The sequence below is a fragment of the Sorex araneus genome, chromosome 11, assembly GCF_027595985.1.
Source record: "Sorex araneus isolate mSorAra2 chromosome 11, mSorAra2.pri, whole genome shotgun sequence".
NCBI lineage: Eukaryota > Metazoa > Chordata > Mammalia > Eulipotyphla > Soricidae > Sorex > Sorex araneus.
The window spans coordinates 31,227,810-31,248,070 of NC_073312.1; the positions used below are offsets into that span (position 1 = coordinate 31,227,810).

The 20,261-nt window shown below is 42.3% G+C and overlaps 1 protein-coding gene across 1 annotated transcript; it reads left to right on the forward strand.

Annotated features, from left to right (window-relative positions):
- The first annotated feature begins 6,529 nt into the window (after positions 1-6,529).
- Positions 6,530-17,753, forward strand: LOC129399297 (PDZ and LIM domain protein 1-like). Its single transcript, XM_055118657.1, has 4 exons — positions 6,530-6,624; positions 12,444-12,595; positions 16,551-16,668; positions 17,225-17,753. The coding sequence occupies exons 1-4, from the start codon at positions 6,530-6,532 to the stop codon at positions 17,409-17,411; spliced, it is 552 nt and encodes a 183-aa protein (XP_054974632.1). The 3' UTR covers positions 17,412-17,753.
- The last annotated feature ends 2,508 nt before the right edge of the window (positions 17,754-20,261 follow it).

A 20,261-nucleotide genomic window follows, 5' to 3' on the forward strand; every position in this document is an offset into this window, starting at 1 on the left:
GTTGATCTATCTAGAGGTGATAAGGCATTGTTGAAGTCACCAACTATTAATGTGCTCCTAAAGATGTCCTCTTTAAAGTCTGTTAGGAGTTGTTAGGAGTTGTTTGTTCTGATTGTTCAGGTGTGTTTGCTGCAGGCAGCAGAATGTTGGATTTAGTTCCGGATCCATTTTGCCACTCTGTGTCTCTTGATTGGTGCATTTAGGCCATTGACATTGAGAGAGATTATTGTCATGGGGTTTTGTGTCATCTTCCTTTGGGGTTTGTTGTTCTTGTGGAGTTCTTCCTTGTCTTAGTCTATTGTCTTCCTTCCTTGTCTATTGCCCCTTTAGTCCTTCTTATAAGTTTGGTTTTGAGTCTATGAAGTTCCTGAGCTGTTGTTTATCCGAGAAATAGTGTATGCTTCCTTCGAGTTTGAGTGAGAGTGTAGCCGGATAAAGTATTCTTGGTGATGTGTTCATTTCGTTGAATTTTTTCACTATGTCCCACCAATGTCTTCGGGCTTCGAGGGTTTCCTCTGATCGGTCTGCTGTAAATCTAAGGGGTGCTCCTTTGTATGTGATTTCCTTCTTTGACCTTGGTGCTTGGAGTATTGTGTCTCTATCCACAGCATCCATCATTCTGACTATGATGTGCCTTGGAGTCTTTTTATTTGGGTCTCCTTTTGCTGGTACTCTTCGGGCTCCTTGGATATGGATGCCTGCCTTCTCCAGCTCTGGGAATTTCTTAGCAATTATGTCTTTCTCTGTGTTTTTTTTTTTTTTTTCATTGGGGTTACTTCCCTGTGCTTCTGGTACTCCAATGATTCTTATGTTGTTTCTCTTGAGATCTTCCCATACGACTCTGATTCGCTGTAGGGCCATTTTGAGGTCTTTTGCCATTAATTGTTGTTGCCTGCAAGATTTGTGCAGCTCATCTTCATGTTTGCTGATTCTGTCTTCGGCTGTAGTCATTCTACTCTTGAGGGCTCCTACTGAGATTTTTAATTCATCTACCGATTCCTTTATATGTGTGACTTCCGTTTGTAGCTTTAAAATTTCTGCTCTCATTTCTTTCTGCATTTTCCTGGTGAACTGATCCAATGCTTCATTTATATCCTCCCTTAATTTATTGGATGTCTGCTCCATGGTTGTTTGAAGTACATCTCCTCAAGATTTCCTCTCTGAACTCTTTTTCTGAAAGGTCGTATAGGTGGGTAGCCCCTGTTGAGGTTTCTGGAATCTTTTCTTCATCCACTCTGCATGGAGGGAATTTTTGCTGTTTCTTCATATTGGTATGGAAGTATAGAGTAGAAATGTTCTAGTTGTCTATCCGTATTCCTCTTGCTGCGGGAGGAGGGGCTCTGTTTGTGCTAAATTGATAATGGTAGCCTTGTTCCTATTTTAGAATTCTTCCTTACTGTCAGGAATTCATCCTGATTCATGTGGGGTCTCTAGTGAATTTTAAGGTTATGCTCTCCTTGCAAAGTTTCTATGTTCACGAATAGATTTTGTGAAGTTAGAATAAATAGACTACTGACATAGAGTGATTGAGATGGCCAGGGTATTTTTCAAAGAAACAGGTTATACAGATAATGCTAAAAAAGTAACAATAACTGCTGCCACCTCTTGGGCAGGAGGCCACGCCCCCTTGAGACCAAGCGCCCCGGGATACGCCCACAGTAAACACTTGGCACACTGGCAGTGCTCAGATCGGAGAGGTCTTGGGAGAGCTTGGAAGGGCGGGGGCCTGCGTGAGAGCTGTCCAAGGCCCAGTAGGAGGAGTTCACGGTGGGCTGATTACCTGGAGGACAGGGGTGGCGTTGAGGAGCAAGCAGAGAGGTGTGGCTATGGGAAGCAGGGTCTGAGAGGTCGTTCTATAATTGTATATATTGAATTCGTCAGATTATCATACAACAGATGAAATTGTATCATCAATTCAAGTGGCAGAGGCTATTGCTTTCTTTGCTATGGTGGAATGTGATCCAATTGTATTACTTTCAAGTAACAAACAGCCGAATAATTCCATTCATTCCTATACCTCTATGCTTATTATGTTACTGGAATGTTTTTTCCCAAACCTTTAAATATTTCAGAAGCTGTTCTTTCATCTTACTTCCCTATTACTTCCAATTTTGTTTTCCACTTGGGTTTTTTGGTCTATGTTATCTGTCTATGCTTTTCCTTTATTTTTCTCCAACTTTGTCCCTTACTGTGCAATTCTATGTGCATTCTGAATTTAATAGTAGTTGATATTGAGTTTAATGATTCTCATCTAGATCAACTTGAACCTTTCAATATGAGAAGGTAAAGTCTAAAATGTCTTTGAATTTCCTAATCTTATAACTATAATTATCTGATTATAATTCTTATAACTATAGTCACAGATTTTCCCTTAATCCATTGCTAGGTTGGCTGCATGTTACTGAGAAAATGGCTTATAAATGTAATAGCAGTGACTTAAGATTCTAATTCATTTAGTTTGTAGTTATGTGATGTCAGACTCATCACTACCTTTTTCCATACCTAAAACCCTAAGCTAATTTAAGAGATAACAATATTTCTTAACATTCATTGCCTTTTCCTCATAGAATAAGTCATTCAAGTGGTTTCTTTTCCCCTTTTTATTGATTTACCGTGAGGGATACTAACAAATCTTTAATGTTTGAGCTTTGATCATACAATCATCAAACACACATCCTTTCACCAGTGCATGTTTTCCACCATAAAAATCCGCAGTGCCCCCCTTCCCCTATTCCACACCTTCCCCTGCCTGTGTGGCATATTTGCACAATACTCTCTCTCTACTTTGGTTACATTTGATATTCCTACACCAGTCCCACCACCACTCATACCTGCAGAAAAGGCAATGTAGAGAATTTGTTTTGTATTGCTTGTTATGGATTAAATATTATGTCGCAGTGCACACTCTAGGAAATCTAAAATTTTAATAATTTTAATAACTGGTCTGCAAAAACAAAGAAGGACTAAAAAGACTGTCAGTACTTTCAATGCATGCATGCAGGTATCAGAAGCATCAATCGAGGACCTGATGGTGCAGTGCAGAAGATCAAGTACAAAGTCATTGGATTGACCAAGACCACAGGAGTTTAAAAGAATACCTGTCAACCCACCTATGAGATAGCAGACGTTTTCGTAAAGACCCTGAACGAATGGCTTGATGCTCTTTGTGGAGTGAGCAGACGCCATTGGGCTACACTAGCATGTGACAGGGACAAACAGAGGCGTTACTGGTGCCCGTTCGAGCAAACCGATGAGCAACGGGATGACAGTGATACAGTGATACACTGATAAAGTTAACAAGTTACCCATTATGTCTTGTCTATCATATTTTACATTCTAAATATATATTGAAATACCATGTGTTCATCAATGCTGTGGCACAGTAGCACTGTCATCCCATTGTTCATAGATTTGCTTGAGTGGGCACCAGTAACATCTCATTGGGGGACCTGTTGTTACTGTTTTTGGCATATCAAATATGCCACAGGAAGCTTGCCAGGATCTTCTGTGCAAGTGGGATACTCTTGGTAACTTGCCAGGCTCTCTGAGAGGGACAGAGGAATCAAACCCAAGTCAGCTACAGACAGGGCAAAAGCCCTACCCGTTGTGCTATTGCTCCAGTTCATATCTTTACTGAGGCTATGCTGAGTCAACTAAATATTTTATTCAATTTTCCTATGTATTAAGCACTTATTATACTGACTAACATTATGTTTGTGTTTTTGTTGTATTTGGGTCACATCTGACTGTATTCAGGGCCTACTCCTTTCTCTTTGCACAGAGATCAGTCCTGGCTCGGAGCTCAGGGATTCGTTCATATGTGATGCTTGGACTGAACCCTTGTTGGGCCACATGCAAGACAAGAGCCCTGCCTGCTGTAATATTGCTCTCCTCCTCATACTGGGTAGTCAAAAACCTGAGACATTCTCAGTTTAAAAAACACTCTTGGATCTGAGAGATAGGACAGATTGTTGGGTACTTGCTTTGCATATAGCCGACCTGGGTTTGATCCCCACCACTATATATGATTGGATCCATGAGATTAGATCCAGAGTAAGTCTTGAGTACCATCAGCTGTGGCATAAAAAGCTGAAACTCTGGCAAGCATGAAGCTGTTAAACTACATGCTATTTAGTGAGACTTTGGATCCCAGATTCCCGAGTTTGACAAAAAAAAAAACAAAACAAACACCCACAAAAGGTGAATTACAGTTCGGAAATTAATTTCACAGTATAGATGGATTATATACAACGTATATTTATCATATATAACATATGATAAATATATTATATATTTACAACATATAATTTATATTTATATATATTGTTTATAATTGGCTGGAGTGATAGCACAGCTGTAGGGCATTTGCCTTGCCTGCAGCTGACCCGGGTTTGATTCCTCTGTCACTCTTGGAGAGCCTGGCAAGGTACCGAGAGTATCTCACCCACAAGGCAGGGCCTGGCAAGCTCCGCCTGGCATAACCATATTCCAAACACAGTAACAACTCTCACAGTGGAGACGTTACTGGTGCCCGCTCGAGCAAATTGATGAATAGTGGGATGACAGTGACAGTGAAAGTGATTGCTTATAATAGAATTCGTATCATATATCATATATTAACATTCTAAACATGATATATAACACACCATATATCACATATGATATACATATTGTATATCAGATAGGATATATAGAATTTATTATACATTGTAATATATCAAATAATGCATATTACATAAAGGCATATCATAATTACATAATACATTGCATTTATATAATTAGTAATATTTTGTTGCATTATATCTATTATATGCAATAAATTTATTATACATAATATATACATGTGTATATGAAATATAAATTTGGTAGAACTTAAGATACCAAGAATTGGAAATTATGTTCCTTTTAAACTTTAATGTGACTCCGATGGTAGGTGCCTCCTTTCTTTGGAGCTCAGGTACCACATCCCATCTCAGATGACTCAACTTGGTGGCAGCAGTGTGCAGAAAAAAGATTTTTTTTAATTGAATTACCATGTGGAAAGTAACAAAGCTTTCAGGTTTAAGTCTCAGTTACACAATGCTCGAACACCCATCCCTTCACCAGTGCACATATTCCACCACCAAGAACCACAGTAAACCTCCCCACCACATACTCAGCCACCCACATTGCCTGTGTAGCTGATAAATTTTACTTTACTTTCTCTTTACTTTGATTACATTCAAACAAAAAACTCACAGTTATTGTTTGAAGTCTCCCCCCCCCACCCCCAGAGTTAGATCTGCTGGAAAGGAAGCATTTGATAATTTGTTTTCCAATGCTGAGAATGGAGAGACATGAGATCCCGTGACCACAAGCGGAAGCGAAGTTTTGATTTCTGTATTTTAGTATTTTAGTAACAAAGTCTAGAGGAATTTCTCCAAGAAGTTGCATCATTGCTAACTCGTACCTCTCTGCTAAGGAAAAAGATTTTTTAAATGAGCTGCTGCAGTGGTGAAACACACATATTTGATAACCAACCTTGATTCTGCCACTAATGCCCAGTTCCTCCTCCAAACATGGCCACCAGTTAATCTCCCTTTCCATATACCATAAGACCCACACCTTCGTCTCAGACTCTTATGGTGAATGCTCACCAGACCAATGTGGCTATCTCTAATACATTATGCCAATAGCCCTTAGCACCTATTCCAATCAGCATTTTTTTCCCAAACGCACAAAAATAACACCGAGTGCAAATAAAAAGTATAACCCCAATCTTTGATTGGAGTTCAGGCCAAAGAGCATGTACTGAATCAGCACAAGAGGCTTCACACAAGTTACCCAGGATAACCAAAGAGAAAGGTAAATACCATGAAGGGGAAAGAAGAGATCACCACTCACCGAGTTCCCACAGAGTACTCCCTGGCATTCAGGGGGATACACTGACAGTATTTTGGAAGGAACCAACTCAAGACCACCACAGGCACCATGGAAAAACAGCATAGAATACCCCATCTCCCACCACAGGGAATGGATGAAGATAGCCCTGAACTCTCACAAAGGAGTACCTACATCCATAAATTCTCTGATAAAGAATTGAGAGACAAAATGATGAGGACATCAATGAGTTCAAAGAAACAATGGAATGGACATCCAATAAAATATAGGAGGATATGAGAGAGAAACAATAGAATGGACAGCCAATAAGATAAAGGAAGAAATGAAAGCAGAAACAAGAAAAATACAAACAGAGATGTCAATAATAAAATAAAATTGGTAGATGAAATAAAAAACTCAGTGAGTGCCCTCAACATAGAGTAACAACAGTTGAAGACAGAATCAGTGAGCCTGAAGATGAGTTGCAGAAAATATCCAGGCAACAACAAAAGATGGAAAAAGATCTCAAATTAGTTCAAGGGTGGGCAACTATGGGATGAGTTCAAGGGGAAAAACATAGGAATAATCAGAGTCCAAGGGGATAGTGTGGCATCCTCAATGAGGCAGCAACAGTTAGACATTGTTGCTGAAAAACTGCCAAAGCTGAAGAATGCAGGCATCCAGATCCAAGAAGCTAGAAGGCTACCAGCTAAAAGAAACTCTAGTAAAAGAAAAACTCCAAGACATCCCTAATCAGAACGTCGAGTACCATAGATAGAGAAACAATTCGGTAAGCTGCAAGATCAAAGAAGGAAATTGCATACAAAGGAGTGTCCCCTAGATTCATAGCAGACTTATCAGATGAAACCCTCCTTGGATATAGTGAAAAAACTTAAATGAATGCCTCACCAAGAATACTTTATTTGGTTAGATTCTCATGCAGACTCGCAGGAATTATACACTGCTTCATGGATAAACAGCTCAGAAACCCTACTCAAACCTGGACTTAAAAGAAGGACCGAAGAGGCTACTCTAATACAAGGCATACATCAAAGCACAACTACTTTCTACAGAAAGATGGCACAAAACCCCATGACAATAATCACTCTCAATGTCAATGGTCTAAATACACCAATGAAGAAGCATTGAGTGGCAAAATGGATTACAAAACTGAATCCAATAATCTGCTGCCTACAAGAATTATGTTTGAATAGTCAGAGCAAACACAGACTAAATATTAAAGACCTGAAAACAATTCTTCAAGCAAACAATTTCAGAAAGGCTGGGGTGGGCGTATTAGTATCTGACAACATAGATTTCAGACTAAAAAAGGTTAGAAAGGACAGCAAAGGCAATTTATTAATTATCAGAGAATATACACATCAGGAAGAAATTATACTCCTAATATTTGTGTTCCTAATGAGGGACCAGTAAAATACTTCAAACAACTGCTAATAGACTTCAAGGAAGACATTGGTAGTAAAAAAATATAGTAGTTGGAGACTTCAACACAGCTTGATCACCTCTTGACAGAATAACAACTTAAAACTGGAAAAACAAGTGAAATAAAAAAAACTGGAAAAACTGACACAACTGGAAAAACTAAACAAAAACTATGAAATACTGGTAACCCAAACATGAAAGCTTGCAACTCTCTCACGGTGATTCAATAAAATTTTGAAAATTAAAAAAAATAGGTAATATTGGTTTTGAATAAAAAAATGGAGAAGAGATGGCTAGTAGGTATATGTAGGACTTTTTATCCCCCAAAGGTCAAATACACATTCTTCTCCAATGCACATGAAACATTGTCCAAGATATATCACGTGCTGGACCATAAAATGTATTTTCATAAAATCGAGAAGACAGAAATTATATCAACTAACTTTTCAGAACATGATGCACTGAAAATAGAATTTAGTGACATATGGAACCAGAGAATTGAATCAAATACCTGGAAATTAAAATAGCTCACTTAACCAGTAGATTGGAGGAAATCAAAGACGAAATCAAAAGTTTCTTGGAAACAAATGAGAATGAGGACATGACTACTAGAGCTTGTGGAACACAGCAAAAGCAGTGTTCAGAGGAAAGTACATAGCTCTACGGGTATTTATCAGAAAGGAAGAAAGGGCCCACATAAAGAACTTGAATCCTCTGCTTAAGATCTTGGAAAATTTCCACAAAAGAATCCAGACCATTCAGGAGGAAGGTAATAATAAAATGGAGCAGAAATTAAACAAGAGGTGGAACACGAAAACACTATATGAAAGACCAATGAAACTAAGAGGTGGTTCTTTAAGAAAATGAACAAGATTGATAAACCATTCGAAAGACTTAGAGAGAGAGAGAGAAAGAGAGAGAGAGAGAGAGAGAGAGAGAGAGAAGAAAAGTGCCTGCTATAGAGGCAGACTGAGGATGGAGTGGGAGTGGAAGGAAGGATATTGTGGGCATTGGTGGTGGGAAGTACACTGGTGAAGGGATTTTGCTGCAACATTGTAAGATTGAAACCCAATCATGGACAACTTTGTACCTGCTTATCTCTTGGTAACTCAAACATATTTTTTTAAAGTAAAGATATACAGTAATAACTTCCTTTGGTGTAGGAAAGAAAGAGGACCCACTCCACATTCAGTTTTATATTTAATTTTTAAAACATTTTATCAAAGTACCAAGATTTACAATACTCATGTTCAGTTTTAATAGTCTTTCATTTGTAATATACAAATGAAAAAGACCCAAACCTTAGAGCAAGTGAAAATAATTTTCCACTTCTCATCTTCCACCAAAATGTAGCATGATTAAGAAAGTGAAATCTTGTCCCTTTTGTATAAATTCCAATTTTTCTCTTGCCAAGCTTAAGCCAAGGAGGAGATCGAGCATGTGATTGGCAGACACCGGAGTCCTTCAATGCAGGACAGGAGCAACATGCCCTACATGGATGCCTTGATACATGAAATCCAGAGATATATGTACATTGTCCCCAATGGCCTGCCTCATGCTGTGACTCAGAACATTAAGTTCAATGAATACCTTATTCCAAATGTGAAATTTTTTTCCTTTATACTTATCCTTAGGAATCTTAGGCTACCAGCCCTTTAAGTATGCAAATATAATCTACTTGAGTCTATACACCCCTCTTCTTTGGAGCTTTCTTTTCTCGGATTTATTCTTTTTGTGTTCAGCCTTTGTTTCAGTACTGGACCTAAAACAAAAATATTGATTTTTTTTGTCTTATAGTCAGGGTATGGACAACGAATATTTTGAAACCTGGCCTCAGATAAAGTCACATAAATGGAAAACGTAGGAACTCTTTCTTTTTCAAGTGGTTTCTGTAATTCAGAACCTCCATGCTTTTGACTCTTTTCCAGTGTGTATTTCATAGTTTGTAGTTATTATTTGTTGGATATGTCTTTCAAAAGAAGTTTTATAACTATAACAACTGTATGAATACTTCTTATTTATTCTGAGCTATTGCAAAATACTCCTTTAAAACTGTGACTATCACATAATTTGAATTTTTTTTGTTTGTTTGTTTTGGCATTTTGAGTCACACTTGGTGATACTCAGGGGTTACTCCTGGTTTTGCACTCAGGAGGAATAACTCCTGTTGGTGCGAGGGGGACCATATGGGATGACCCAGATCAAATCTAGTTTGGCTGTGCTCAAGGCAAGCCCCCAGGCAGCTATACTATCATTCTGGCCCCTGATTTGAAATTCTTGTGTGATAATCTAATCAAGATACCATGACATATACTTCTATTGGCTATTATTTTAGTAATTGTGTCATTGCCTTCTGCAGTTTGTTTTTTTTTATATGTTGGTATTTATTGATCCCTTATGAGGAATGTGGATTATTCTATCTTTTTTAAAAACTTATCACTTTTTGTTAGATACACAGTTAAATTGTTGGTAGGTGTTTTTCTGTTAAGTTTAGGAGAATCCTATGTTATTGTTTGTTCATTTTAACTTGGAATTGAGAGTTTGGTTATGGCTACAGACTGTTTCTTACTCCAAAATTTGGGTTGTGGGGAGTCACCACAGAGAATCTGAAGTGTCAAGGAAGTTCTCACCACTCTGGGAGGGAACTGCAACTTCTATGTCATTGCATGATATTTGTATTCTTTCTGGTATCTGTCTTTTGTGTGGAAGGGTCAGACTATAGCTGAATCTCACCAAGATAATATTCATGAAAAACAAACTAGTCCGTGACATTCCATTTGCTCTCAATGGAACAAACGTCTCTGAATGCAGCAGCTATGTGTCAAGAATTCAACATGAAGAACAACTTGGCGCCAGAACTGTGCAGGAGGAAGAGAGCAGCATGGAACACCTTCAAGAGTGTCAAAGAAGTGGTTAAGAGGACAAAGAACCTCCGGCTCCGGGCACATCTTTTTTACTTCACCATTCTTCCTGCACTAACATATGCTTCAGAGACTTGAGCCCTAGGAAAACAGGACGCGAAAGCTATTTGGGTATCCCAAAGAGGAATCGAAAGAGCTATTCTTGGCAGAGAGTCTTGACCGCTCGCCTCTCTGTCTTCCCTGGGGCCTCCTCGGAGGGCATGGGATCCAGCTTCCCTGCTCAGGACTTACTCCTGGTTCAGTGCTCAGAAATCACTCTTTTAATGGTGCTCAGGGGCCCATATATGGTGCCAGGGATTAAACTGGGATTGGAAATAGACTAGACTGAGTGGAGGCTCGGGAGCATTCTCCAATGATGACATTTGAGCAGAGAACTCCTGGTAGCATTGGAGCTGTAGGGCAGTCTGGGGAGAGATGTTCCAGGCAGAGGGAGCAGGAAGCACAAAGGCTCTGGAATGTTCAAGAAACAGCTAAAAGCCATTACCCCTCAGTTGAAATGAGCAAGGAGTGCGTGTTGATGTGCGTGGAGACGAAAGAACATTGTCATGAGAGCCTGTCTGCTTTTCATGATGACATTTACTCCCATGGTAATAAATTACATTTAACTTGTATTCCGTTGCCAAATCTATTTTTGGGGGCATCTCCATCAGATGAGAATGCATGGAAGCACATCCTGTCATAGTCTCAGTCTCATTCTCTGAGTTTGACATCTGAGTTGGCCTCTAGTTGAACATAAGAATCTTCAGGACAAGGAGGTGGTACAGGGGTTGTACACCCAACTTGGTTTGATCCCTGGCACCGCACAGCTCCCTGAACAGTGCCTAGTGTCTTTGTGGAGACCCTCAACATGGTCAGGATTGTTGTAGTAGAGCTGAGAGGCACTGCCTACTTGGGCCTTGTACTGAATCTCAGACCGTTTTGGTCTAAAGTAGGCCCTGGGTCCCCTGAGAACTATTTGGGAGCAACCTCCAATATCCTGGGGGTGAGTATGGCAGCAGGGGGAAACCTAGGAAGCTGATAAGTCACACCCAGCTGGTGTGACTGGGGCAGGTGGTGGAGGTAGGGTACTGAGAAGGAGTAGGTTCAGGATAGACTTTATGGGTAAAGCCAACTGGAGTCTCCATCCCTTTACACTTCTAGAGAGGCAGCAGAAGCCTCCTCTACTAGAAAATTCCATTTTTGGGGAAAAAAGGCAAAAACCTCTCAGGAGCCCACCGTGATGGTGGAAGGTATGGAGAAAGGCCTGGTTTTCCCAGTGCCTGGTCTGGAGCTGAGAACTCGACTCCCTCTTTCTCGTATTTCACCATATATTTCACCATAATGTCACAGACATTATGCCAGGGGTTTTGGAAAAAGAAGTGGGGTGGGACTGTTACCTGTAGCTTTTGATCTCTGGCATCACCTGGTCCCTCGAGCTTACTGGCTGTGACTCTAGAGGCCCGTGAACATTGCTGGGTTGGCCCTGCTTGTCCCCAGCACCCCGTGCCCTGAGCAGCACTGAATCCTTGGGTCCTATTGTTGGCTTGCTTAGTGGAATATTGCCAGGAGTGGCCCTGAGATCCCTGAGCACCACTTGGGAATCACCTCCCCCACCCCACCCCCTTGTCGAGAAAACCAATTTTCAGATGGCAAAACAAGATGCACCAGTTGTGCAGTGAAATACAGTGAACGTCCTGGCTGTTACCGCAGTGCTTGTACATTTTCTCAGGCACAGCCCTGTGAGCCAGGCAACAGAGTCTGTTCCCTCAGTAGCACAGGTGAGGAGACCAGAGGCCCTAGTCGTGGGAATTCCGGAGACAGCAGCAATTCAGCACCCTCAGGAATAAGAACATTGTGATCTCTGTGGCCCTCTACTGAGCATGCCTGGTTGGTTTCTCAGTGCTCAGGTGGTGAAATCTTCTGAATTTCAGGTGGATAATCTTCTGAATTTCCTCTGGACTATAATGTTGTTTTAATAAGTGAAGGAGAAGCAAATCATTCTGATTCCATGGGGTTAGGGCAGAGGCAGTGGAGTTTCTGAAGCTGTTGGGGAAAGCAGCCACTTACTACGTGGAAGTAGTTGCGGGGATCCCTCACACACTGGCAGGTGCGCTGAGGCTGAGTGAAGAGAAGACTAAAACTGTCTCTGATTTTGGGGTGTTATTTGTTTATAAGAGGGATGCCTAGAGAAATTCTTCTCCCTTTGGACACTTCTAATAAATTCCCGCACTCTCTTCACAGCTTAGACCCTTCTCAGCCTGCCAGCAGACTCATCATCAGCAAGGAGTCGGAAGTTTACAAGATGCTGCAGGAGAAGCAAGAGTTGAACGAGCCCCCGAAACAATCCACTTCCTTCTTGGTGTTGCAGGAAATCCTCGAGTCTGAGGAGAAAGGTAACCAGCTGAGCCTGTGTTCGGAGGGTCTTGTTCCAGCTCTGGGCTGAGGGGCAACCACTGCTGACCTCTCTGGGCTTTGAGTAGGCTGGAGGAACACAGCGTGGAATTAGAAGAGATGAATTTAAAGTGCCCTTAACTTTTAAAATTTTGGACTAATTTTTATAATTCATTTTTTTGAATTCTCTTGAAAAATTTTTATTAAAGCACCGTGATTTGTAGTTATAGAGTTCTAGCACCAGGGCCGCTGGTGTTAACTTTCTCCCACCAGTGTCTCCAGGTTTCCTCCCTGCTTTCCTTCCCGCACCAGCCTGCTCCTTGGACAGGCATTTTTCATGTTCATTTTTTGTTTTTATTCAGGGGTGGGGGCTTACACCCAGCAGTGCTCAGGGCATAGGGGGGCTCACATGGGGTACCAGGGATCGAACTGGGGTCAGTCATGTGCAAGGTGAATATCCTGCCTACTGTGCTACCTCTCTGTCCCCTCATAACATTTTGAAAATAATGACAGTGAGGGAAGAGGACAGGAGAGGGAGGTGAGGGGAGAGGAAAGAAGACAGGAAGGTCAAGGGTTCCCAGCCACACCTGTCTAGCTATTTTATGACTCATGAGCCTCAGGACACTGAGATAAGGATAAGCTGGACGGCTGTGGCATACCGTTGGTCTGTCTCCTGGCCGTTGGTTTCACGTGTCATCCTTCTGTGGTGTTTAACATGAGTCAGGGCTGGTAGGCCATGGGTTATCACAGAGCAGAATGAAGATAAATGAGCAGCCTGGCAACACCACGTATGGGATCTTATAGTCTTGGGAACTTACGTTTGTTTTGCTCTGAGAGTAAGTGACCTCATCAGAGCCTTTGCCCCACTTTGGCCACATCTACTTCCTCTGTCTCTCAGGAATAAAACTCCTTTTCTCTAAGATTGATGTAAAGATCAATTGTCATACACAGCACAGACCCCATCACAGTGACCAGAAGAGGTGCTTGTAACCATTCTGACGATTGACAGCTCAGCGTGAGACTCAGGACCAGCCTGGCCACCCTGTGTAGCTCCACAGATCGCCCTGTAGACATACTGTGTGGTTTTGGTCATGGTTTCCAAGTGGGTGTGAGTAAAGCTATCATAATGGCAACTGTTCATTATGAGACAGTTTTACTGGATGAGTGTGTGGAAAAGATGATTTTTCCTTATTCTCACAAGGGTCATTTGTGAGCAATCACCCTCAGGGTTCACCTGCCTCCCAGACTGTTATTCATAAATGCCATCTTGGTTTCTCACAGGCAGCCTGGCTGTGGATGACTATTTTGAAGTGGTAATGATTCTGTGACATCCAACCCTCCACACTCTGCGTTGTCTGAGATCCAGATTACTCAGTGCTATAGCAGGGTGTCTTAATTTTCTTCCTTTTTTATTTATTTTTGATGGGACCTCCCAAGTACTGCTTGAGAAAACTAGGGACTACTCCTGGTGACCAACAATGTGGCTGGTTCAGTGCTAGAACCTGTCACTGCTTGAGCCCAGCAAGAGGCATCAGGGCTACTTGGGTGATTCTCAGGAACCAGGAGGGCTATACCAGTGATCTTTGGGGGAGCCATGCAGTGCCAGGCATTGAGCTTGGGTCCTGACCCATGCCAGGCATATATGTTCTTGGCATCTTGATCTGGCCCTTTCTTTTTTAAAGCTAATACAGCTGCCTTCTGAAGGTATGCCACATCTTATTTATTCATTTGTCTGTTGGAGGGCGCCTTGTCTATTGGAAGACGGTACCAGAGACTTAGAAAACACCCTAGGGATTGGAAGGCTTTGCACTTAGAAAGCTGGTGGCCTGTTCAGGGAGAACAAGGGCCCTGAGGGCTGGTATCTGAGGTTGCCGGAGAATCCTTAGCCGTCTGGATTCAGATCATAAGAACCACTGGGCGCTAAAGTCCCGCTGTGAGTCTGAATCTACGGGGTTTGGGGAACATGGAAGGTTGTTGAACAGTGAAATGGGTAGAAAAAAGGCTGAGCTTATCCAGCTAATTTTTATGTGTCCCTTTCCCAACTCCACCCCGGGAAGCTTTGAGATGCAAGATTTACTAGATGAAGGGAAATTTGGAAATTTTTGTAATTGCCCAAAACCTGATGGCTGCTAGTATTTTGACTGTAAGCAAGCTGAGGGAGGGAAATGGGGGTGGAGGGAAATTGAAGGGAAGTTTTAAAACATTTAGTGTTAACTGAGTAAGTGGAGTAAGTGAGAGAGAGAGGGAAAAGTCGAGCCAGAAGGTGGCACTGTGGGACTGAGCTCCCCACAGTGAGTTTGGCTTTATCCTCTGTCAGCTTCCTGAGGGTCAGTTCTCTTTATTCCAGAATGGAGTGCAGATTCTACTGCCACCACAGGGGCTCTCCTGCCTCCCCTTCCTTCTCTCCTTCTACTCTTTAACACCCAGGTTCTTTCCTGTGCCCTTTATTTCCCCCCTGATGCAGTCAGTTGTGTGGAAAATAACCCATCACGTGGAAGCCCTAACTCTGTCAGTGGGTACCTTGAGCACACAGTTTGCCTTTCCCAGCCATGCCCTCTGCAAAGTTGCTGCCACTTACTCATTTTTGACAGGGACAGGCAAGCCAAGGTGTCATCAGCACCTAGAGCCAGAAAATTTGGGGTGCTTTGAGCCATAAAGCTGCCCACTTGGGTCTTTCTGAGATGTTGTAGAGCAAGGCGTAGGTTGGGGTGATGTGAAAAAGACATCTGGCCTAGATCTACCTTTTAATGCCTCAAACCCCTTCATCATCATCATCATCATCATCATCATCATCATCATCATCATCATCATCATCCCGTTGATCGTCGATTTTCTCGAGCGGTCCCAGTAATGTCTCCATTTGTCCTAGCCCTGAGATTTTAGAAGCCTCTCTTTACTTGCCCTTCCCAACGGTGCTGCATTGGAGGCTTATTCAGCGTTAGGGGAATGAGACCCATCATTGTTACTGGTTTTGGCACATGAATACACCACGGGTCACTTGCCAGTCTCTCCCAAAACCACTTTATGATCAAGACAAAACTGATGTGCTTCTGTTCATATATTTATTTGTTTGGGAGGAGCCACACCCAACTGTGCTCAGGGCCTCTTGCTAATCTGCTCAGGGGTCATTCCTGGAGTGCTGCAGGGACTATAGGCAGTGCTGGGGATTAAACTATGCTCAGCTGGATGAAAGGCAAGTGTTGTACATGCCGTCCTCTCTCCCCAGCCCATTTTGGGTTTGGGTGATGACCCAGCGCATCTCCCACTTGTGCATCTTCAAAATTGCTTGTCAATTTTGACGTGGACCTGGGTAGTAGTGGCTGGGACTGGACTTCTTAAGTCCTCTCATTCAGAGGCCAGCAGAGGGAGTCCTCCACCTACAGGAATGATAGTTCTGACTGGGGCAGGAAAGGTTGGGTTAAAAAAAGAATCACTTCTCTGGATTTGTTTTTTACATCCAAATACATTGCCTTTCATTTCTCAAAAATGTTTTTGTTTATCTTGTTCATGTAAGCGTTTTTAAGTTCCTTTATCAGTATTTGCATGTTTGTACTCAAAAAGTAATTTGTGTATTGAGGGCTGACCATGTTTGGACTGTGGGAGGATGGTATTTTAGGAGTTTTTTGTACTCAGTGGAGAGAACTATGAGCCCTTGTTTTACTGAACAGGAAATTTGGGATTAGAAAGGTTAAGTAACTTGCTTAGGCTCACACAGCGGAGCTAGATTTGTTTGAGTATAGTACACATGATCCTCCTAGAACACATAAATATATATATATAATATATATATATTAAATTTGTGTGTGTATATAGTGTATGCACACAGATAGAGTGGGAGAGAGATATATGTACTGTACATGAGTATGTGTGCGATTCCGAAAATGTAGAAAATGTAGTTTTCTACTTTCTGGCCAACCCAGATGTGTTTTTATTTATTTAATTATTTTTTTATTTTAGGAGATCCCAACAAACCCACTGGTTTCAGAAGTGTAAAGGCTCCAGTCACCAAAGTGGCCGCATCTATAGGAAATGCACAAAAGTTGCCCATGTGTGAAAAATGTGGCACTGGCATTGTGTAAGTATCTGCCTTCCCCAGGCCTTGAACCCTGCAGATCAGCAATGCACTTGTGGCAGGGCAGGGTGCTGTTCATTTGGGGAGTGGCCAGGGGAGAGTCTAGCCTGACACAGCAGAGCAGCAAGAGCCTGTGGGTCACCTGCCCCAGAGCCGATGGTGGAGAGACTCTCTGGGCTGGAGAGCCCTTAGATGAAGAACCTGTAAAGCCAGGAAAAGCAGGGCTGCTCCCTTGAAGTGGGGGAGACTCGTGCAGGGCATCAATAGAAACATCTCTTGGGAGTGGCAGCATCAGTACAGTGGGGTTGGGCGCTTGCCTTGCACTCAGCTGACCCAGGTTCAGTCTCTGGCTCCCCATATGGTCCCCTGAGCCCGCGAGAAGTGATTCCTGCGCAGAGCCAGGAGCATCATAGGGTATGGCCCCAAAACCAAACCAAAGAAATAACTCTGGACCCTAAGAGTGTGTAAGCTCCTGGTGACTGGAGGCCCTTGTGGGTACTTGCTGTTCACAGACGCCCACCCGCCTCCCTCCGCCTCTCTCTCTCCCCCTCTCCCGCAGGGGCGTGTTTGTGAAGCTGAGAGAACGACACCGCCATCCCGATTGTTACGTGTGCACCGACTGCGGCACCAATCTGAAACAGAAGGGCCATTTCTTTGTAGAGGATCAAATCTACTGTGAAACACATGCCCGGGAGCGGATGACTCCACCTGAGGGCTATGATGTGGTGGCTGTGTTCCCTAAGTGAGTCCGCAGATCCGCTCTGAATCAGTTCTCCAAAGGCCCCTCACGCAGTCTGTTCTCTCGCTGTGCTGGCCCTCTCTGCTCTGGCAAGTTCTTTCTCCCTGTGGTTTCATCTCTGCTCTTTAAATTGTCAGCTCCCCTTCCTTTGCTTCCTGATGCAGTGACAATGTGGGGCCTTTACAATGAAGGGAAGAGGGCTTTGCTCAGTGTCTGCTTGCCAGAGCGCACTGTCTTACCCTTCCTCACCTCATTTCGTCTCTGCTGCATACGGACATCGGTCACGTTCGAACAGACCCGAATTTAATATGCCTGATCTAATTTTGTTTTTACTCAATAAATTTATGAACCCGAAGGCAGTGTGGTGTCTTTTTTGTCATTGACCTTGTGCTTTATTTTGAGAGGAGATTTCTAAGACCTCTTAATCTTGTTTGGGGCATTGTTTTGTTTGTTTGTTTGTTTGTTTTCTTCCCACTTTGGGATTTGCAGCTCTTTCCCTCCTGGTGTGAGAGAACTGACATTTGAATGAGCCACATTCCAACAGCTCTTTTGTTGTAATGGAATTTGCTTAACCAATTGCCCTGGAAACATCTTTAGGCAAGAAAGCTAGGAGATTTAATTATTTAACATTAAGATAGACCACACTAACATAGAAATGCAGATGCCATCTCTACTATACCTTTTTGCCTCTGAGGGATATATTCCCAGGAGTGGTATTGCTGGGTCAAATGGAAGTTCAATTTCTAATTTTTTGAGAATCGTCCATATTGTTTTCCAAAAGGGCTGAACCAGTCAGCATTCCCACCAGCAGTGAAGAGAGTCCCTTTCTCCCCACATCCCCGCCAACACCTGTTGTGTTTGTTATTTTGGGATGTGGGCCAGTCTCTGTGCTGTGAGATGATACCTCATTGTTGTTTTGATCTGCATCTCCCTGATGATTAGTGATGTTGAACATTTTCTCATGTGCCTCTGAGCCATTCGGATTTCTTCTTTGGGAAAGTTTCTGTTCATTTCATCACCCCACTTTTTGATCGGGTAGGCAGTTTTCTTCTTGTGGAGTTCAACGAGTGCATTGTATATCCTTGATATCAACCCTTTATCGGATGGGTACTGTGTAAATATCCTTTCCCATTCTGTAGATTGTCTTTGTACTTTGGTCACTGTTTCCCTTGAGGTGCAGAAGCTTCTTAGTTTGAGATAGTCCCATTTATTTATCTCTATTTTCACTTGCTTGGCCAGTGGCGTGTCAGCTTTGAAGATACCAGTGTCTTCAATGTCGTGGAGGGGTTTATAATAGCCAGAATCTGGAAAAAACCAGAGTGTCCAAAACAGATGACTGGTTAAAGAAACTCTGGTACATATACACAATGGAATACTATGTAGCTGTCAGAAAACATGAAGTCATGAAATTTGCATATAAATGGATCAACATGGAAAGTATCATGTTGAGTGAAATGAGTCAGAAAGAAAGAGACAGACATAGAAAGATTGCACTCATATGTGGAATATAATATAACTGCGAAGTACAAGTTGGCAGTGATGCAATTTCTGGCAGATATTTCTATGGACTTAGTTACTAAAATACTTAAATACAGAAACCCAAAACCGTGAGCCTGCTAAGTGCGGTCACTCAACCTCATACCTCTCCTCCTCAGGAATGGAAAACAAATTATCAAATGCTTCCTTTTCAGCAGGTCTGACTTTAGGGGGGAGACTCTCCAAACAATAAATAATAGTGATTTCTGTTGAAATATTGAATGCAATCAAAGTGAAAGTAAAGCAAAATTTATCAGTTACACAGGCAGGGTGGGGCTAGGGTTGTGGGGGGCTAGGGGTGTGGGGGGACGGGGTGGAGCTATACTGTGATTCTTGGTGGTGGAATATGTGCACTGGTGAAGGGATGGGTGTTTGAGCATTGTATAACTGAGACTTAAACCTGAAAACTTTGTAACTTTCCACATGGTGACCCAATAAAAAAATTATAAATAAATAAATAAATAAATAAATACCCCCCCCCAAAAAAAAAGATAGACCACAACTAAGCAATTGCCTGAAATTGTGGCTCAGAGTAGGGATTCAGAGTTGTTTTTTTTTGTTTGTTTTGTTTTCCTGGCAACGTAGCAACTTATGGGACAAAGAGGAGGACAAAACAATGGAATTTCTTGATTGTTGAGGAGTGACAATACACAGGAGTACACTGAGGCAGGAGGACCACAATGTGGGACTTAGAGGGGAGCCATGGGAGTCCTTGTTGCCTAGGAACTTTGTGGTGGGCACATTCTGTTTTAGGTCCTGTAGACATCTGGTAATCTACTAATGGTTTTGGTGGTCCACTCATCTTCCCAACAAGGTAACAGGTGGATTTGGGTCCTCTTCTGTTTTAGTCAGCTTCATGATTTATGATCTGTTCATATCTTTGAGGTTCCCAGAATGGGCTGGTCAGAACTCCTACCTCTGCCTCCCTCCCTGGCTACCTGTGCTTCTTAGTTACCCGCATATGCTTCTAACTTTCTCAACAAACATGGAGAGACATTACTTAATTCAAAGGGTCCAGGCAGAGTAGTACAAAGATTGCAGTTTTACCCTTACATATCACACTTTGAAGAGTGTTCTGAGCTTTCTTTCTCTGATCTCACAGAAGATACAGGTTGTGTTCTAATGAAATGATGCTTCCATATCTGACTGTTCTGGGGCTTATAAGAGGAAATGAATGCCTTCTGACTAATATATGCAGAACTTTGCCAGTTGGCCTTAAAATAGTCCTGAATGAGTTTCTTTACAGCCTGATGGCTGCAGCTCTGACCCATCTTCTTTGTAAAGGGAAGCGACCTTCAGACCCTGGCCAGCAGTGCCAAAC

Coding starts and splice junctions, on each gene's coding strand:
- LOC129399297 (XM_055118657.1), top strand. CDS start 6,530: ATGCAGGCATCCAGATCCAAGAAGCTAGAAGGCTACCAGCTAAAAGAA. Junction 6,625..12,443: donor ATCCCTAATCAGAACGTCGA/GTACCATAGATA, acceptor CTCTCTTCACAG/CTTAGACCCTTCTCAGCCTG. Junction 12,596..16,550: donor CCTCGAGTCTGAGGAGAAAG/GTAACCAGCTGA, acceptor TTTTTATTTTAG/GAGATCCCAACAAACCCACT.